We start from the raw sequence: 19440 nt of genomic DNA on the forward strand, positions 1-19440 counted from the left end.
TAAGGAGAGGAGGACATGGATCTGGCACTGGCCACTCTCCCTGCTGCCCACCTGCAGTGAGAATACTCAGCTGTTGACCTGCCTAGAGGAAAAGCAGGCTACCATCCCTGTAGAGTGACTGGAGCCATGCCTGTGCCCAGCACCCATCTTGCAGACCCCAGCCAGGAGCCTCATTCATGCTGCAACCCACCACAAATGTGCATCTGCTCCATACAGGGTGTAAGCTCCCAAGGGGACACGGGCAAGGGTGCCTGGAGCAGACTGGCACATGATTGGCAAAGGTCTGGGTATAGGGTGCCACACCCATACACCTCTACCTACACAGGGAAGGAGTAGTTGATGGAGGTCAGGGCCTCGTGATGGCCCTGGAGAGAAGAGAAACATTCCTGAGGATCCTGCTGCCTGGTCACCATGATGCTGGCAGTATTCCTTACCCTCCACTGCCTGACATTCCCATCTACCTGTCCCTAAGGGCAGTTCTCAAAGGACGACCTGCATCAGAGTCATCTGGGGGGTGCTTCTTTTCCTGAGCATCTCCAAGGCCAGGAAGCTCTGGATGCTAATTCCCAGGGTCCGGCTTTAGTAAATAGGTTACAGGTGATCAGGTACAGGTGATCCCCTGCACACTGACTTGTGAAGCTCGCTCCTTTAGAGAAGCATTTGATGTGATGTCTATTAAACTCTACCCTAGTCCATGCCTTTAAATGCCACCTGGATGCTGATGACTGTCCCTTTACTGTCCCTCTGCTTCCACACCTGCTGCCTTAGTCTAGTAAGGTATGATTCATATAGTATGCTTAGTATAGTACAGCAGCCAGTGTGATCTTTATAAAATACAATTCAGGTCATGTTATTCCCTGGCTGAAAGCCCTCTCCTTTGTTTCTGGTCCAAATGAGAGGCAGAGTCCCAAGGAGTTAGTATCTGCCCACCCCCCACACACCACCTCCTGTACTCTCCCCTCTGCCCACCCTGCTTCAAGCTCATTGCCACCTCAGGTCATTTATTCAAGTGTCTTCTCAAACGCAACCTCCTTGGGGAGGTCTCTAATGACCACCCTATCCACGTATCCTCCCTGTCTCCACTGCACCCCTATCCCCAGCTTTTTTCCATCAGAGCACTTATTACCTGAAGTTTTAGGACCTCTTTGTGTTTATTTGCTCATAGCCTCTCTCTCCCAATAAAGCAGACCTTTCTATGAAGGCAGAGACTTTCTCTCTTTTGCTCAGTCCTCCAGTCCCACAACCAAGAGCCTAGTAGATGGTTTGTATTTGCTGAATGAAAGAGCAAGTAAAGGGGCGCCTGGGTGGCTCAGTGGGTTAAAGCCTCTGCCTTCGGCTCAGGTCATGATCCCAGGGTCCTGGGACCCGCATCGGGCTCTCTGCTCAGCAGGGAGCCTGCTTCTGCCTCTTTCTCTCTGCCTGCCTCTCTGCCTACTTGTGATCTCTGCCAAATAAATAAATAAAATCTTTAAAAAAAGAAAAAAAGAAAGAAAGAAAGAGCAAGTAAATAAAGGAATAAGGGTAAGCTTACAAAGGTGTAAGCGCAGTCTTAGCCTAGATTGCCCCCCAAGAAGCAAGAACACAATTCAAGGAGTTGTGGGCAGGTGGTTTATTTGGAAGGTGATCCCAGGGAACAAGAGTGAGAAACCAGGAGAAGAAAAAACCCAAGCAGGAATATGTTATCAAGCTGGTCCTGCTGGGAGCAACTGGGCCTTGATCCCTGGAGCAGGTAGAGGCCTCTTCCAACGGTCCCCTGAGCATTGACAAGAGAAGTCCTGATCCAGCAGCTTCTGAGCGGGCTGAGGCTTCCCCCAGAGGTGTTAACACTCTCAGACTGCTGGTACAAGGGGCTGAACGGGTCCCCCCAGAACACAAGGAGCCAGGGCGGTTAGCAAGTGATGTGCAGTGAGCACTGGAGAGATTTGTCAGCACGAAATGGGAGCCCATTCAGAACTGTCTGGAATCAGGGGTGGAGCCAAGGATGAGAGGCAGGGCACTGGGGCACCTGCTGTTCATGCTGTGAGGGAGATGTTCCCAGGGGTCATGGGGGCATGGGACCCACCCAGGGGGTTCAACACACACTTTTTGGACTGAATTGAAAGGAATGAAGTGAGATTTATTAAATTATGCTAAGTGAGGTTCCGAAACTCTCCCCAAACTTGAGAGATTATAAGATCTGAGCCCACCATTCAAACCCAGGGCGACAGGAGGACCCAGGCAGTCTAGCAGGCCTGAGTGGCAGGATGCAATGATGGCCACAGGACCCTCACATGATGGAAGCATGCACCAGACACCCAGACTAACGGATGAATCCAGAGATAGGCTTCCATGGCAAGGCTGTTGGTCTGGAGATGCCCCACGGACAAAGAGGAAGAGGCAACAGACCCATTGCAGTGGAAAGAAACACTGGGCTGGCCCAGAACTCAGGAAATGGGAGAAATGGTCAGACCCAGGAAGAGGCTGGGCCAGTCAGGAAGGGCTGTGCTCCAGGAAGGGCTGCTGCTCCTCTCAGCTCAGCCCACTCAGTCATGTCCTGTCAACTCTGGGCCTCCGTCTTCCCAGCAGTCTGCAGCCATCTGCAGAGAGCACTCTTCGGTCTGACCTCTCCCTTGAATGCCCTGGGCATCCTGCTATCGCAGAACGTACCACTGAATGTGCATTTGTTCCACTGTGAGCTCTAGAGAACAGAAACTTCCCTGACTGACCTCTGAATCCCGGTGTCCTTCACACCCAACTGAAGCCTAACATACAGGAAAGTGCTCGGTAAATGTGATGAAGAATGAACGCATGAACGAATGGATTCTTTGTAAGAAAAACCTATGAAAGGGGTTGAGGAAGTAGGATATCCAAGCATGACCATGGCAAGGCTGGCAATGGTAGCTTGAAGCTGGATTCTTCCTTGGGAGACATTAGACTGAGCCCAAAAGAAAGCAGGCTGAATGTAAATTTGGACTGAAATTTTATTTTTCAGGTCTGTCGTCTATCTAGCTTAGTCATATTATACCATGATCATTCCTTTCCCTGTGATATTTACCCTCTAGCTCCTAAATATTGTAGGGACCCAGGGCTAGAGACCAAACAGGAAGCCTAGAGCAGGGAATGTGGTCAGGAAAGAAGGCAAAGGACCATGAAAATATTCAGTACACGGTCATTCACTCCTTTAGCAAACATTCATTGAGCATCTGCCATGGGCAGGCCCTCTGAGGATACAGCAGGCAACAGTACAGATCCTTCTCCATGGGTCAGGACTCTGCAGTGTACACACACGCACACACACATACACAGGTGACTCCACTACCTCCTCCCCTGCCCCCTTCAGCCCTGTGGAACTGAAGTCACCCACGCTCTGCGACAGCATCACAGCCGGAAGGGAACTTGGTGTCCTCAAGTCTGACAGCAGCCTTACCCAAACAAGGCACCTGGCGCCCCTCCCCCCACCCCGCCCCCAGCTACCAGGGCTACAACAGAACGTGAGGCTCTGTATATACTCCCTCATCTCCTTCCTAATGGCTCCCTGCTTATATACGAAAAACCTTATCCTGAGGCTTTGGGGGAGGGGAAGAAAACCCCCATAGCCCTTGCAGGTAAAAATCCAGGAGACAGGGACCCCACCAAGGCCATGGTCCTCCAGCGCCACCCCACCTGTTGTTTTGTTGGCCTGTTGCTACTCTGGGCAGACAAAACATTTCACTTCTGGTCCTCCAAATGTGAGAATTCACCAGGCCACTGGCTTCCTGTTTTGTACCAGATCTGCTTAAATCTCACTGCTTCTCGACAGCTTTTGATCACTAAGCAATTTTTTTAAATATAGTAGTGATACGCCCTATGTGCTCCCACCTTTGGGGTTCTTAGACTCCTGGGGCAGAAAGAGTGGTACTCCCAGACGCTGGCCCCTGCATGGCCACTGGCATGAGACAACATCATTACCACAGGGGAGCACAGCCCTTCCTGACTGGCCCAGCCTCTTCCTGGGTCTGACCATTTCTTCAGGGAGCCATTAGACAGAAAAAGTCACTGTGGGGTGCTCTGTGTCCAGATCTGCATCTGATGACGGCTGCAGTGTTGCACATGATTGAGGACAGGCAGAGAAAATCAGAAGCTTTGGTTTTCAGAGCACCTAAGACTAGACCAGGGATAAAGTAAAGCCCAAGCTTCCCTGAAAAGACTGAGAAATATACAACATAATTTCCTGAGTCATTCCTGGCTATGGACAGAACCATATAAGCTACCATAGAGAACTCAGAAAAGGTAGAAGACCTGAATTTTGCCTGCAGAAAATACCCATCAGACAGGAGGGTGCACAGTTAATCTCAAGAAAGACTGGATGCCTCCACAGTGCCTAGCAGTTCCTGGCATATTACAGAAGCTGCATGAACAAATGAATACAAGGGAATACTCAATAATTCAGTTACAGAAGCCAGAGAGTATTTGTAATTAAAAGTGAGAAGACAATGGGGCCCCTGGAGGGATCAGTCTGTCAGGTGTCTGCCTTCAGCAGGTCATGGTCTTGGGATCCTGAGACTGAGCCCCACATTGGGCTCCCTGCTTAGCCAGGAGTCTACTTCTCCCTCTCCCTCTGCCCCTCCTCCTGCTTGTGCTCTGCCTCCCTCTCTCTCTCAAATAAACCAATAAAATCTTCAAAAAAAAAAAAAAAAGTGAGAAGACAACAAGATCCACCAGTCTTAAGGAAGTCACCCTGGGGAAGTGAAAATTGAGCTGGCATAAAGAAGGGGCAGAATTTGACGATTTGATGGCCAAAGGGGTATTAAAAAAATAATAAAAGGAAGAATAAGAAATGGAGCAGCAAGAAGCCCAGAGCTGAGGACAGGGCTGTTCTCACCACACCAGGGGACCCGGAAAAGAGATTAGAGGCCAGCAGGAGGGGCCTGCTTCCTTGGGGGCCAGGAAGCTCAGGGAAGCTGCTAACTTGGACAGAGGCTATAAGGGGCTGACATTTTAAAGAAAACCCATTCTTGCCTGGCCTTCAGCACATCATTTCACTGGCCCCTGATCCTCTGTCTCCTCCCTGTGAGAATGAAGGGAGCCTGCAGACAGAGCCCCTGCCCTGCACTCTAGTATGTGTTCAGCAAACATCAGTTTGCTGGTAAAGAAGGGTTTGGTTGGGAACGGTCTGGTCTTAGATGCTGGTTGGATTTATCCAAAGTCAAAGAAAGGCTAAGGAATAATTTGGATCCTAGACCATCAGAGTCTAAATGAACTATACTTGTCACCTGTCACCTCCTAAGCGAGAAAGTATCACTATACTTTGTACTTGTATCTTTTGTTCAGTGAACACCTACTATATGCCAGGTCCTATGCTAGACACTGAGAATACAGAGATCTAAAACATGGTACAGGGGTGCCTGGGGGGGGCTCAGCTGGTTAAGCATCTGCCTGCAGCTCAGGACATGATCTCAGGGTCCTGGGATCAAATCCCGTGTTGGGCTTCCTGATCAGAGGGGAGTCTGCTTTTCCCTCTCCCTCTGCCCCCCACCCTGACTGTGTTTCTCTCTCACTCTCTTTCTCTCCCTCTCTCAAATAAATAAAGTCTTTAAAAAAAAAAAAAAGCACAGAAACAGATAAGGTCCTTTTTCTCCTTCAGGTAAAGAGAGGAGGCTTGGACAGGTAATCTGATCCCTCGATATCCAGATGCTAAAATATATGCCCATGGTGGTGAATGACTAGCCCATGGCCCCAGAGCACAGCATGGCAAGTCCAGACCAGACTGTATTTTCCAGGGTTCCATCCTCATCCCACTAAGCCTGTGGTCAGGGTGCATCTGTGAGGCCTCACTCTCTCTTCAAGCCTCAATGCTGTCGGTGGCTGTGCAGCCTTAGGCAAAGTGTGCTACCTCTCTGAGCCTCTGTCTCACCAGATGCAATACGCAGCTGGCGACGGTGCCCACGTCACAAGTTTGCCACAGGGTTCAAGCCGCAGTAACGCACACGAAAGCAATTTGCTCTCTGTGGACTGTGTGTTGTGCAAGCAGCTCCTGCTCCTTCTCAGGTCACCAGGGCATCTTTCTCCAGGACCAGGCAGCCTTCCATCACCACAGTGAGGATTCTGCTCCACTCAGCAGGCCTTTACTGAGTACCTCCTATGGGCCCTCCTTTTAGCGGTTACTGAAGACTATGGGCCATAACCCTGCCCACAGAGGGCTCCCCCTGGCAGGGGGGGACAGCACAAATGGGAGAATCATGGCCACTTGCCATCAGGATCAAATGAGTGGTAACGAGTCTGGAGTCCTGGGGAAAGCCACAGGGAAGAGGACACTTGAGCCAACCATGAAGATGAGCTGTGGCTCGGGAGGGGTCAGCAGGGAGGGAGGTGGCATTCTGGGAAGCCCTGGCAAAGACACTAAAGAGGAACAGGGTAGCACAGGGACTGGGAGTGGGCAGCCCGGAGAAGTGCTGGCTCTCCAGACAGCCTCCTGGCTCTTGGGGCCAGGGCAAAGAAGAACAGCTAAGAGGGGAGGGTGGGTTTAGGGAAGGTGTTGGCAGGGCCATGGGTCCTACTGCCAGCCCAACCAGACCCGCAGCCAGAATCTCCAGCCACCTGTTCCATAATCATCTCTGAAGCTCTCAATGAAAACATGTTGTATCCTTGGGAGAGGCCTGGGGTGAAGGGCAATGGTATGTTCACCAGCAGGACTGAGTGCGGAAGTCAGGAAAACAAGAAGGAGGTGCAGGGGACAGGGAACACGTCAGAGGACCCTGAAAGAGGAAGTTAGCCCAGTCTCGGTTTCCGCTCCAAGGATGGGAAATACCCTCCATTCTCCAGCCCTCAGCAGCTGTCCTGTGTCCCTACCTGAAGCCACCAAACCTGGGGCGGGACCATCTGGGCCCTGAGCCCCATCCTTTCAAGTTTCCCCAAGGTCTCAGAGTCCTGAGCATACTCAGGGAGCCGAGTAGCCCCCTATGGGCTGCAGCCCCAGGATCCACACTGAAATGGGCATCATGGAGAGTTTCGCTGACATCCCATGGGTTAAGGAATGGGGCCCAGCCCTCAGCACTGAAATCCAAAGAAGGATGTCAAAGTCACCCCATCCCCCCTCCTCGCTGCTTTCCCAATAAAGCCTTCAAGAGAGAGTGGGATCCGAAGCTACGGGGGGCTCTGCCCCACACTCACCAACTCAGGGATAGAAATACTGGGGCCCAGATGAAAATCTCCAAATTTAGAGATTCGGTTTATTAAGTCAGAGCCTGGCTAAGTCAGATGCTGGGAGAATGGCCCCCCAGATCCTGGCAGGAAGTGAGGGGGTAGGGGCTGGTAAGGCCCCTCTCCTTTCTCCCTTCCTCCCTTCCTCCCTCCCTTCCCCCTAACTTTTCCTTTCTTCACAACTGGCTAGAACCCAAAGCAAGAAAGAAACCAGGCTCTGGGGAAGTGAGGATAGGAAGACAAATACTAAGACTTCTGTCCTCCCCACCCATCACTGTCCTCGGCTCCTGCATCTTCTCAGCCTTGGTGCTGGGACATGGGCAGGTAGTTCTAACTACAGGTTTCAGGAGGGGCTGGGCCCCTGTCAGGCCCGGCTCCATCCACAGCTGCCCTGAGAGCGCAGTCTCTCTGGATGGAATAACAGTGCATTAAGGGCCTACTAAGACAACATCTGGGTGTGGATACCACAGCAAGGCAGACCAGAGGAAAAAAACGATGACTCACAAGGCAAAAAGTGCTGCTGTCCACCAACCTACATGTGGTTCGTGATTTCCCTTGTGCATTACCTAGTTGGTTTTTTTTAAGCCTGGCGTGGGTCCCTCCCTGACTCCCACTATTTCTAGTCTGCCCTCCCCATCACAGGGCAAGCCTGGCACAGGAAATGCAGAACACAGGGAGACTGAGCTCTCTGCCCCCGACCCCTGCCCACCCATCACGGAAGCCTACAAAATAAGATTGTATTTCTAGACTGTTTTAAGCACTGACCTCCAAATGGTTTGGGAGGCACTGAGGCTGGTCAGCGGCAGGGAAAACAAAGCCAAGTGGTAGACAGAAGTGTGGGGAGGTTGAAAGCACCAGAACAAAGCAACAGAATGGGACAGGGCAGGGCAAAGGCCAAGATCAGTCTTCAGCTCTTAGAGGAAGTTGGCTTCTGGTAGGAAGGTTAAAAACAGCATCTGGAATCACCTCCACTCCCACATGACTTTGCCTATTAAAGATATGACTGGTTTTCCGACCTCTGGAGTCCGCCCTTCGAGGGGAAGTGCCTGGGGATGTCCCGTGGAGAGCTCCCCTGTGGGGCTGCAGGCCTTGCCTACACTGGGCTGAGCTGGGAGGCCTTTGTTCTCCAGGACACCTGGAATCCCTCCCCAGGCTCAGGGTCTCCTGGGAACCAGTCTCTACTCCTGGGCAAATGCCTATCTTTTTGTTTGTAGGAGAAAGCCAGAGCTACCCTACCAGACTCTGTCCAGAGAACCTCCTGGGGGTCCTCCTGCTGCAGGCCTATGGTGCACCTGGAGTGACTCCTCATCATCCACAACAAGACTCCAGAGGTTGAAGGCAGCCCGGGGAGCCCATGAGGGGCAGGTGCCTCCCCAGAAGCCTCCTCCTGCAGACAAAGAAAAAGGAGAACAACTAAGAGATGAGGCCTGGAAAGGATTCCTCTAAACCACTGCATCTGGTGAGGCTTCTCTCAGGCCAGAAGAGAAGCTCAGAGAGAAACTGGGGATCCATGAGGGATTCTGGAGGGAGAAAGTGGCTGGGAAAAAGCAGCTGCCATGCAGAGAGGGGATAGGCTTGAAGGCGGGAGGGGTGGAGTAAGGGGAAGGAAGGTGTGACCCAGGGGTCAGCTGGCCATGAAGCAAGGATGGCTCCTGGGCCTTCCATTCAAAAATGACACTCTGGAGTGATGATTCTTGGAGAGAGTGGCCATCTAGAACCTTTGATTCACAGCAAAGGGTTGAGATAGAAGCTTGACTCTAGAAGCTGCTACCTGATTAGAAATCTTCCCCCGGGAAAGAAAGGCAGGACGTGGACTGGGTGCCCAGCTGGAAAGGAGCAGTCTGCTGCCAGCAGGTGGTGAGGACAGCATGACCCTGGGCCTTGGCGCCTGAGATCATCTCCCGTGGACCCACTCCTGAGAAGTGGGGGCGGGGGGGCAGGGAGGAGATGAAGCGAATCATCTCTTGGGTTCCAAACAGTTCCTGGTGTTAGGCTTGGGCGCCTGTGCCATCCGAAGACCTTACCAGGGGATCATATTTACTCGGGAACTCACCACTCACCTCTCCCGGGCTCCAGAGCCTGACACTCCCCCATCAGACTAGCCTGTCGGAGAACTTCATGTAGCCACCATCCGAACTGCTGACATGGCCACTGATGGTGAAAGGTGGACCCACCTCCAGCTCCTTCAGGTTCCTGAGAAAGATGATCCAATCAAGTCTTGGGGGGCTGAGAACCTGGACTCTCCTTGGGAGCCCAACTCCCTAGGCCAGAGCATGGGAAGAACTTCCTGGCCATGGCTCCTCAACCAACCCATCTTCCAGAACAGGAGTTGGCCCACGTCTCAGGGCCAGATGAAGAGCAGGCCCACCTGGGGGCAGCGAGGAGGTAAGGGGGCTGCAGGAGCATTTTCTGAACCCCACTCCCTAAATCCCTGATGGTCTCCACTTGCTCCTCTCTTCTGACACTACATTGTGCCTGAGATGATATTATTTGTAGTCAAGTCTGTGTCCACCACAGACACTGAAATGCTTAAGGACAGAGACTATGTACATCATACCCCCTAGAAAATAATACCACGATACCTGCAACAATAGATTCTTCTTGAGAAAACTATGAGTAGCTGACAAAGGTATGGCTGGTCCCTGTCTGGGGGCAAATGTTAAGAGGATCGCCATCAGCAGGGTTTCCCATAATCCTGGCCATGCTCAAGTTTTTATTCATGGTACTTTCTAAATAGACCCCAGCTCCTTCCTTTACTCTTGTTTGCTTAGGAGCATGGGGAGGAGACAAGGAAGAGAAACAGGGCATTTGGGCTCCATACCTAACCCCACCCAGATCTGCTCTGAATCTACTCACCGGATCTGGTACAAATTGAAGACAAAATTAGGCCCTAGAAAGACAATCAGAAAAGAGAGGGTTAGTACCTCCAGGGAGACCAGTCCATCACGTTTCTGGGAATATCTGGTGCTCCCTCGCCCGATCTGGGAGGAGCAAGGTGGCTGGGTTGGACCTCAGGATGCTGTGGGAGGGTCCCAAGCTCCTTCATTGGCTTCTGCCTGCCACACGCCCATCTTCCCAGAAAGAACCACCAGCTTTGCGGGGCAGATCCTGTGGCTAGGAATCCCCCCTCCCCCGCCTTTAAGGGATGCTTAAAGGATGATTTGCCCTAATTGCCCTGGGAAAGAGGCAGTCCTAGTGTAGAGCCCAAAAGAAGCAGACCTGGGCTTGAATCCAGACTGTACCACTCTTGAACCCTGTGACTTCAGACTTCTTGCTCCATCTATAAAAAACTAAGAATTCTAACCTTACTTGGAATTTTAAAGAAAATCCTATTAGGCAAAGTACACTGGCACATAGTAGGTGCTCAGCAAACATTCATGGAAGCCATGGAAGTCAGCTGCAGGTCAAGAAATGCCTTCTGCCTCAGGGGATCCCAGCAGGCCCTGCCAGCTCTCCCAGGTCCCATGGGAAATGCCGATATGGCTCAGAGCTGGGAGGGCAGCAGCAAATTCGGGGAGACTCCCAGGGAAGTGGAAGCTGAAGCAAGCTTCGGAAAGGGCCCCAAGACCCACAGGCAGGGGGAGGGATGCACAAGGAGCCAGAGTGGGGGTCCCCTGTCCAGCCTGGCCTCGAGGCCCATGCAGGCCTTGGGGATGGACTCTGGTGGGCTCTGAAGGAAGAGAGAGACAGCCTCTGGCTGGGCAGGCAGAGACCTCACTCCCTCAGTCAAGGCCCAGTACCCCACCCTCAACCATTCGAGCGCTCTGCCACCCCCACTCAAGTCTTCAACCACTGCAGCCACCACAGGAAATATTTTTGCATGATACCATGCTGAAGGGTGTGCAGCCCCACCCAGCCGTGCCCACTGCTACAGGAGAGGAGGGGCAGGCCAGGGCTGGGCTGGCAGGGTCCGGCACTCACTCACCCTCCCAGCAGTACCCACGCTGGTACCACTTGGCCAGGCTGTAGCCCAGGATGGACACAAGCAGCAGCGAGAGTCCCACGCCGAGGATCAGGCCCAGGGTGCTAATGGAGTCCTCACCTGCAGAAACATGGCCCCCTCTGTTGGCTGCCCAAGTCTCCTTCCTCCCTCCCCACTGCCATCAACATGACGGCTCCCACTAAGATAGCAGCATCAGATACCCAAGTTTTTAGTGTTAGCTTGTTTATCCAAAGTCCCAGTCCTTGACCACAGAGGTAGACTGGAGCTGGGAGGGCCTCCTGAAGCCACAGGCCTTCTGCTTATTGGAAAATGTGCTGCAGTTTGGAGGAAGAGCCTAGAAGGTCTCTCCTCAGCCTTGCTCAGTGGTCAAGGGCAGCCTGGAGGCCCCAAGAAGGGAGACCAGAAGATCCTTAGTATCCTCCCCACAAGCCCAGGGACTAAATGGCAGGGTGTTTACTTGTAAATTCTGTTGCCGCTTATACATATCATTTCTTCCCTTTTTGTGGTATGAGCTCTTAGCTAAATTTATATTTTATTTGTAAAGCCAAACCAAGGTAGAAAGGGAAGGAGGAGGGACGGTGGGGGATCGAGGAAGGGGGAGAGGGAAGGAAAGAAGGGAGGTGAGGGAAGGAGGGAGGCCGGGAGAGGCAAGAGGAGGGGAGGAGGAGAGGAGAGGGGAGGGAGATTGGACCTCTCCAAGGAGATGAGATGGGCCTGAAGCTGAATCAGCAGCAGAGAGGGAAGCCAGCAGAAAGAGGCTGACAGTGGGGGCCATGGAGAAACCCACCTGACAGGCCAGTGAAGGAAGAAGAAAGCCAGCACCACTCCTGCTGGATGAGCACCAGGAGTGTGCAAGAATCAACTGATCCCCAGCTCTGTGGCCCAGGGTCCTGGGGCTCTGGGGTGCTGCCAGGGGGCCAGGAGGCATAGTGGTTAGCCTTCGGCACAGCAGATTTGCTTCCAAAGCGCAGGCCCATCATTTGCAAAATGTGGGACCTGAGCAACTCCCTTTCCCTCACTAGACTTCAATTTGCTTTTATGGAAAATAAGCATGGTAATAAATACACACAGACTTGCTATGCTGATTAATGGCAGTGCATTGCAGAGACTAAGTGTAGTACATACACTAAGTGTATACAGTGTGAACTACAACAGTGTTGCTGTTGTCATTATCAGTATCACACGGTGTGACTGTCCTTTTAAAATATTCCACAATCTCCCCTGCCCAAGCCTTTCCCCCCCCCAGCCTTTCCCTCCCCCACGCCCCTTGGCCCTTCTTCCCATGAAAGCATCCCAGCAAAGCATGTGAGTGCCAAATGCACAAAGAAAGGGTCTGTCTTCCTACTTTTTGATTTCAAAAGCCCAGGCTCTTAGCAAAATAGAAAGTATTCACAACTTAGACAAGAGATGAGCCAAAGCAAGACGGCCTTCCTCGTCTTACTAGGAAAAAGATCTCCAACCTGGGGGAGGAGAGGGAAAACAAGAGATTAAGAGAGAAGTAGGAAAAAAGCATTGAAAACATTGAAAATATGCCAGTGGGTCCCAGAGAGGAAGACTTCATTCTCTGATCCAATGTTGAGCCCTGGGGAGGCAACAGAACTTCCAGGCAGAGCTGTGGGACCAGAGAGCTAGACTGAGCCCCAGAAAGATAAGAGCACAGGAAGGATGGCTGCAGGGAGCACTGTGGCAAATGGAGCCTCAGACTGCCTTGGAGAGCTGCTGTGCCCTCTCATGGCATGCAAGCAACCAAATGATATCTAGCCCCAGGAGAAGCAGGGAAGTCACAGAGAGACCCTCTCAACCACAGAGAGTCACACAGCTGGGATCTCAGGACATCTCTGCAGCCCTCTTCCTGGCTGAGGCTCAAAGCCCTCTCCAGATGATGGCCATTGTCATGGGTATCCACATAAGCACATGACATCAGGGACTATGCACCCTTCCCGACTCCTTACATCCCCAAGAGATGGGGGGTGCAGGGATCCCCAAAGTCACTAATGGCATCTTCTCTGTGCCAGGCACTTTTTCTAGACCCTTGCCTTATAGCAATAAACAAAATTAAAAAATCCCTGTTCTCGTAGAAATTACATACCAGTGGAGGGAGACAGACAACAAAGAAATAAACTGTATAGCATCCTGGAAAGGGATTCATGGTAGTGAGAAAGAAAGAAAGCAGAGGAAGAGATGAAAAGCTCTGTGGGGACAGGAGTACAGTTTTAAATAAAGCAGTCAGGGACGGGCTCGAGAAGAAGGTGACAGTTGAGGAGAAGGCCCCACAGGAGCTGAAGATATGCCATGCAGGCGGCTACAGCAGAAACACGCTGGGCAGAGGTTCCAGGAGCATTGAGGATCCCTGTGTGAAGTTGGCGGGGGGGGGATGAGGGACAGCAGCAGGCGACGGGTAACAGGAACCAGCTATGATAGTGTATAGTGAGTAGAAGGCAGTATGGCAGTTTGGGTTTTCCTCTAACCAAGAAGGGGTCGCGAGAGATTCGGAGCAGAGGAATGACATGATGCCATGTATTAAGAGGACAGTCCACTGGCTATTGTGTTAAGAACAGGCAATGGGGAGGGGGATGATGATGATGAAGGGAAACCAGTCAGAGGACCACGGTGAAGCTCCAAGCAAGAGACGCTTACTGAGGAAAGCATCGCAAGAAACAGAGAGGTTGAAGTCCAAGAGACCATCTGTGTGGGTCACAGAAAGTGTGACAAGAACCCAAGAGCTCAAGTCTTCCCCAGTGATGACGGGGGGTGACTCGTGAGTGGTGGACAGATGACTCAACAAGGCATGGAAGAAGTATCTGCAGTGCTGGTGGAAGCTGAGGTTTTGAAGGGTTTCATCAAAGAAAGTACCAGAAGGAAAGCACCAGCAGGGAAATCACAGGTCTTCTGGAGATCCAGCTGATGAGGGAAGGAGGTACACCAGCTGTGCTGGCTACCATTTTGTCCTCACCCACAAAATGGTGCCTTCTGGCTGAGGTAGATTTCAGACACACGCATTACTCTATTTCACACCTCTTTATCTTCCTAAGCCGCTCTTTAACTAATATCCTTTTTTTTTTTAAAAGATTTTACTTAGTCCCTTGAGAGAATGTGAGAAAACAAGCGGGGGAGGGGCAGAGGGAGAAGCAGATTCCCTGCTGAGCAGAGAGCTTGATGGGGGTTCCATCCCAGGACCCTGAGATCATGACCTGAGCCGAAGACAGATGCTTAACTGACTGAGCTACCCAGGCACCCCAAGGTTTTATTTATTTGAGAAAAAGAGAGAGAGAGACCGAGAGCAGGGGAGGGACAGAGGAAGAGGGAGAGCATCTCAAGCAGACTCGGTGCTGACTGAGGAGCCCAACATGGGGCTCCATCCCACAACCCCAAGATCATGACCTCAGCGGAAACTAAGAGTCAGACGCTTAACCACCCAACCAAGCCAACGAGGTGCCCCATCTTTACCTAATATTCTTTACTTAATCTTTACTTATGTATACCTTTTACTTATGTATACCTTAATCTATACTTAATGTATACCTTTGCATTTCTTATACTTCACACACACAAGAAGTACACAGATTAACATGATAAATATCCATGTGCCTACCATTAAGCTTCAAAGAATTCAAAAATTCCAACATTACTGCTTATTAACTTCAGAATAGCCTTCTCCTACCTCTCCAAGTAACTGCCCTCTCAAATTTGATGTTTTTTATACCATATATTTTTAAAATATATATATAATATATATTTTATATATATTTAATATATAAATAATATATATTTAATATATATTTATATATTTTTATACCATATATATATAACATACATATATATATAGGTATGTTTTTTATACTATTTCCTTTCTCCTTATTATATGTGTGTATGTGTATATATATATATATATATAATTGTTTTCCTTATTTTTAAACTTTATAAAAAGGATAGTGGGATTACTTCCATTCCAGGCCATGGCAGAATAACAGACCAGATTTACTCTCCCCACCCCCTAGTTAAACACTAGAAAACCAGACAAAATAGGTTTTCTATTTTGTCTGCAAAGGTACAAAGGTGCAGACCTAAAAAGGTCTGCAAGGTGATGATTCCTGAGAGGCAGAAATGAAACACAGGGCATTCTGTGACTGCCCAGCTTACTGCCTGGGGTGGGTTTCCAACTCCCAAGTACAGGGAGGTGGGACCCAAAGAGAAGCCAGCAGTCCAGGTTGAGGAGAAAGAGTCTGGCACCCAGGAGGCCAACACAGCTCAAATTTATGAGACGAGAACACCAGAGGGGAAGGGTGCATAGACTGATTTCCAAAATTCTGCAAAACAGTCCCCTGATGTCCCTGGTTGTGGTCTGTCCTTTAAATTTGCTTATGGCATCTTTTTTGAGCAGAATTTAAATGTGTACTTAGTTAAATCCATCCATCCATTTAAAAACTCTTATTTAATAAATCCATCTTGGGGCACCTGGCTAGCTCAGTCGGTTAAGTGTCCAACTCTTGATTTCGGCTCAGGTTATGATCTCAGGGTCGTGAGATCCGGTCCTACATCGGGCTCTGTGCTGGGCATGGAGCCTGCTTGGCTTTCTCCCTCTCCTTGTGGCCCTGCCCTACCCCCCACTTGCTCACTCTCTAAAATAAAATAAAATAAAAATAAAATCTCTAAAAAAAAATAATAATTCATTCCTACTTCAAGATATACACCTTAGTTTTCTTCTAAAAGTTTTAAAGTTCTGTTTTTCACAGTTAGAACACTCATCTACCTAGAATTCATTTTTTGGATGTGTTCTAAGGTAAGGATCTAATTTTTATATGGAAAGTTATTTTTCCATACTTTGCCCTGTGATTTTCATTGTTGTCACTTTCATGTAACAAGTTTTCCTTATATGTTTGTTTCTTTTCCTGGGCTCTCTATTGTCTTCTATTGGGCTGACCATTTATCACTTTAACACTCCTACATGATCTTAATTACTATAGTTTCATAATAAAAATTGAATCTTGATCACTGGCAAAATAAATACTGCTCCTAATTCCCCCTCAAAAACATGTAAGTTATTATGGATACTTTGCCCTTCCCTGTGAATTTTAGAATCAGCTTTTCAAGATTACTGCAAACCTCTATTAGAGCCTTGATTGGGATTGCCATGGGTTTATAGGTTCTTTTGGGTAAAAATGATGCGGAGTCTTCAAATTTATAAATATGGCATATATTTTCATTTATCTGTGTCATCTTTTATTATTTTTGTAAGATTTTATTTATTGGTCAGGAAAGAGAGAGTGAGCAAGTACAAACAGGGGAAGTTGCAGGCAGAGGGAGAAGCAGGCTCCCTGCTGAGCAGAGAGCCCAATGTAGATCTTGATCCCAGGACCCTGGGATCATGACCTGAGCTGAAGGCAGGCACTTAACCAACTGAGCCACTCAGGCATCCCTGTATCATCTTTAATAAGCTATCATATGTTTTTGCGATTTCCCCTTTAAGGGTTTTCCATACCTTCTTGCTATATTTATTCTTAGGATCCAAATCACAGCTCCAAAAATGAAAACCCACAACGTCCAAGAAAAAAATATATTGGGATGGGATTAACAGCAGATTAAATGTTACAGAACAATCAAAGCTGTGCACCTGAAGACAGAGCAACACCAACTTACTCAAAATGAAATACAGAGAGGAAAACAAAACAAAACAAAATGAATGGAAAGAACACAAGTGAAGTGTGGGAAAACTCCAAGCAAATTAGTACATGTGTAACTGGAGTCCTTGAAAGAGAAAAGGACAAGAAATATTTGAAGAAATAATTGGCCAAACATTTTTTAAACTTAAAGAATCCATCAATTATCTACTCAAATAATACCTTTCCTTCCCAGTGAGGAATTCTGGCACCCATGGTTGATAGAAAACCTATTTTCCTTTTCATTACATCAAAAAACCCTGGGCCAGCTATAGGAAGATGACAATTACATTTCCTTTCTACCAAACCTCTGTAAGAATCACTATTTTCAACGACAGTGTATGTATAAGGGGGAAAGTATGCCAGACAAGGGCATGGTGTCTTGTAAGACCTTGGACAGGAGGTGAGTCTCTGCGTTGGTTATAAAGGCAAAACCAAAGATTTAGAACTAGATAAAGCAGATCAATATGTTGGGGTATATTTTCTCGGTAGAAATAAAGAAGCTTGACCCTTCTTCTCTCCTGTGAGATGCTTGTGCTGAGGTGGAGTGATCTTCAAGCACAGCCAGAGACTTCCTCAGAAATCATTTAGGATACCTCTACTATAGGAATGATTCAAGATGAACAGGGAAAACCCTACGATCTTACACAGGGAAGTAGTATTTCTTTGAACTCTGATACATTGTGCTGAAATGCAGGTTTCATGTAAGTCTCAGTAACTCTGACATGATAAACTAATAAACTGAATAAAAACTGTTCCTTCTCCACTAACTCTGAGCTTCAGGAAGGGTCAATAAAACAATGTTATTCCCAAAGATGGTGCTATAGGTGAGAATTCTCTCTGGTTTTTCCAAATAGGCTGTCAGATATGCAAGTCCCAGAAAAAAAAAAATCTACCATCACTTTTTTGTTTTTCTTTTTTTGGGCTGCAATATTATTGCCATTCTATATTTTAAGGAAACTATAAATAAGAGCTCATAGAAGCTAAGTAACTGCCCAGTCTGAGGGGCCCTATGCACCCAATTATTTCTGGCTTCAAAGTCCATAACCCTTTCATTATACTTTATTGCTTAAAATGACTTGCTCTGCAAGGCTATTAGACAGAAATTTTTAAAATTTTAGATGACATTTCCAAAACTATGATAACACTTTTCTGAATAGTTTATATGAAGCTTCTTTATGTCAGTAGTTAGGGAACAGTATTAACTCATCACTGAAGCTATCCCTAATTCAATACATTCACTATCACCAACTTAGAAAAGGGCTCACCCTTTCATTACCTACAGCAGGGAGGCGTATAACCACAGGACCCAGAAACAGCTTCAGATCACTAGGATGTTTGTTTAAAATGATGCTATTTAAAATCAGAGTCCTGAGGCACCTGGGTAGCTCAGTCTGTTTAACATCTGACTCTTGATTTTGGCTCAGGTCATGATCTCAGAGTCTTGAGATTCAGCCCTGCATAGGGCTCCATGCTCAGTATGGAGTCTGCTCAAGGATTCTCTCTCCCTCTGCCACCCCGCCCTGCTCACACTTTTTCTCTCTCAAATAAATAAATAAATCTTAAAAAAAAATTCTGAGTCCTATTTTGTATTACTCATGACTTATTGGATTGAGGGGAGCGTTTCTCTCAGCCCCCCACTATTATCATTAAGATGCAGATTTGTGTCCAGCTCAGTTGCCATATGGCTAATAAGGAGTCACTATCACTGTGATCTTTTATTAGTCCAGATCCCATAAAGGACCATGGGGCTCTAGGGGGAAGTGAAGCATTCAAGACTACCCTTTACATCTCCTTTCCCAGCCTGCTTTACTACTCTTCTCAGTGATGCTGATCAGCCCCAGTTCACCAGTGGGCCAAGTCAGTGAATGTCAGAAGGTCACAGTCATGACTGTTCTACTCCACTTCCTCCTTCCATGTGTCTGAACAGCAAGCAACCAATCTACCATCATAACCCCCACACTTATGCTCAGGCACTCTCCTTATGACAGCTCCCTGTCCTTGCAAGCCAGAGCATGGTTAAGATTCAGGATTTAGATTTGGGTAAGGAGGACAGAAAAAAAAGTGCCCAAGCATCTTCAGCCATGGTCATTATTCTAGCCAAGTTTTCAAGATAGATGTGTGGGGACTGGAGACACAAAACCTCTGATATAATGTTACTTTATTTACTTTAACATTTGTTTCCTGTTTCTTTATATACATCTCTCCCAGAGATTTTGTGTAATCAATGGTAGGACTTCTGTATTCCTAGATATGGCCAAAAAATCATCAACTCCTTTAAAACCCCTTTGAAAAAGACTGTGCCAACTGGCTTCACAAATAAGCCAATGTTTGTCCTTATAGAAAGTACTGATCTAGGAAACTCGGGTTTTTAGTAAAGAAGGAAACTGGCATAAAGTATATTTGGAAAGATGAAGAAGAAAGAGGAAAAAGTGGAAGAGGAAAAGAAGAATCTGAGAACAAAGAAGAGTGAATGGTAGTTAGGAGATGGGGAAGGAAAGGGAAGAATTGAGAGAAGAAATTTGTGAGTATGTGTTTGAGGTGACATCATAATTTCCCTTTCTGAAATTAGGATGCAGGACAATATAGTCAGTTATCATTATGTCAAACAAATAGCATGTCCGGACATAGCCACCCAAATAAATGGCATAGCAACCACACATGCAAAGTTGTATAAGTATA

The 19440-nt window shown here is 48.3% G+C and overlaps 1 protein-coding gene across 1 annotated transcript in view; it reads right to left on the bottom strand.

Moving 5' to 3' along the window:
- Positions 1–7291: 7291 nt before the first annotated feature.
- SMIM35 (small integral membrane protein 35) overlaps positions 7292–19440 on the bottom strand; it is a 101785-nt gene continuing 89636 nt past the window's right edge. Inside the window, exons 3-6 of the mRNA XM_032358057.1 lie at positions 11084–11200; positions 10015–10048; positions 9219–9351; positions 7292–8545 (exon numbers count right to left, since the gene is read on the bottom strand). Of these exons, the coding sequence (XP_032213948.1) occupies positions 9252–9351; positions 10015–10048; positions 11084–11200 (251 nt within the window). The 3' untranslated portion in view covers positions 7292–8545; positions 9219–9251. The remainder of the gene's footprint in view (positions 8546–9218; positions 9352–10014; positions 10049–11083; positions 11201–19440) is intronic.

The sequence above is a fragment of the Mustela erminea genome, chromosome 9, assembly GCF_009829155.1.
Source record: "Mustela erminea isolate mMusErm1 chromosome 9, mMusErm1.Pri, whole genome shotgun sequence".
NCBI classification, from domain to species: Eukaryota; Metazoa; Chordata; class Mammalia; order Carnivora; family Mustelidae; genus Mustela; species Mustela erminea.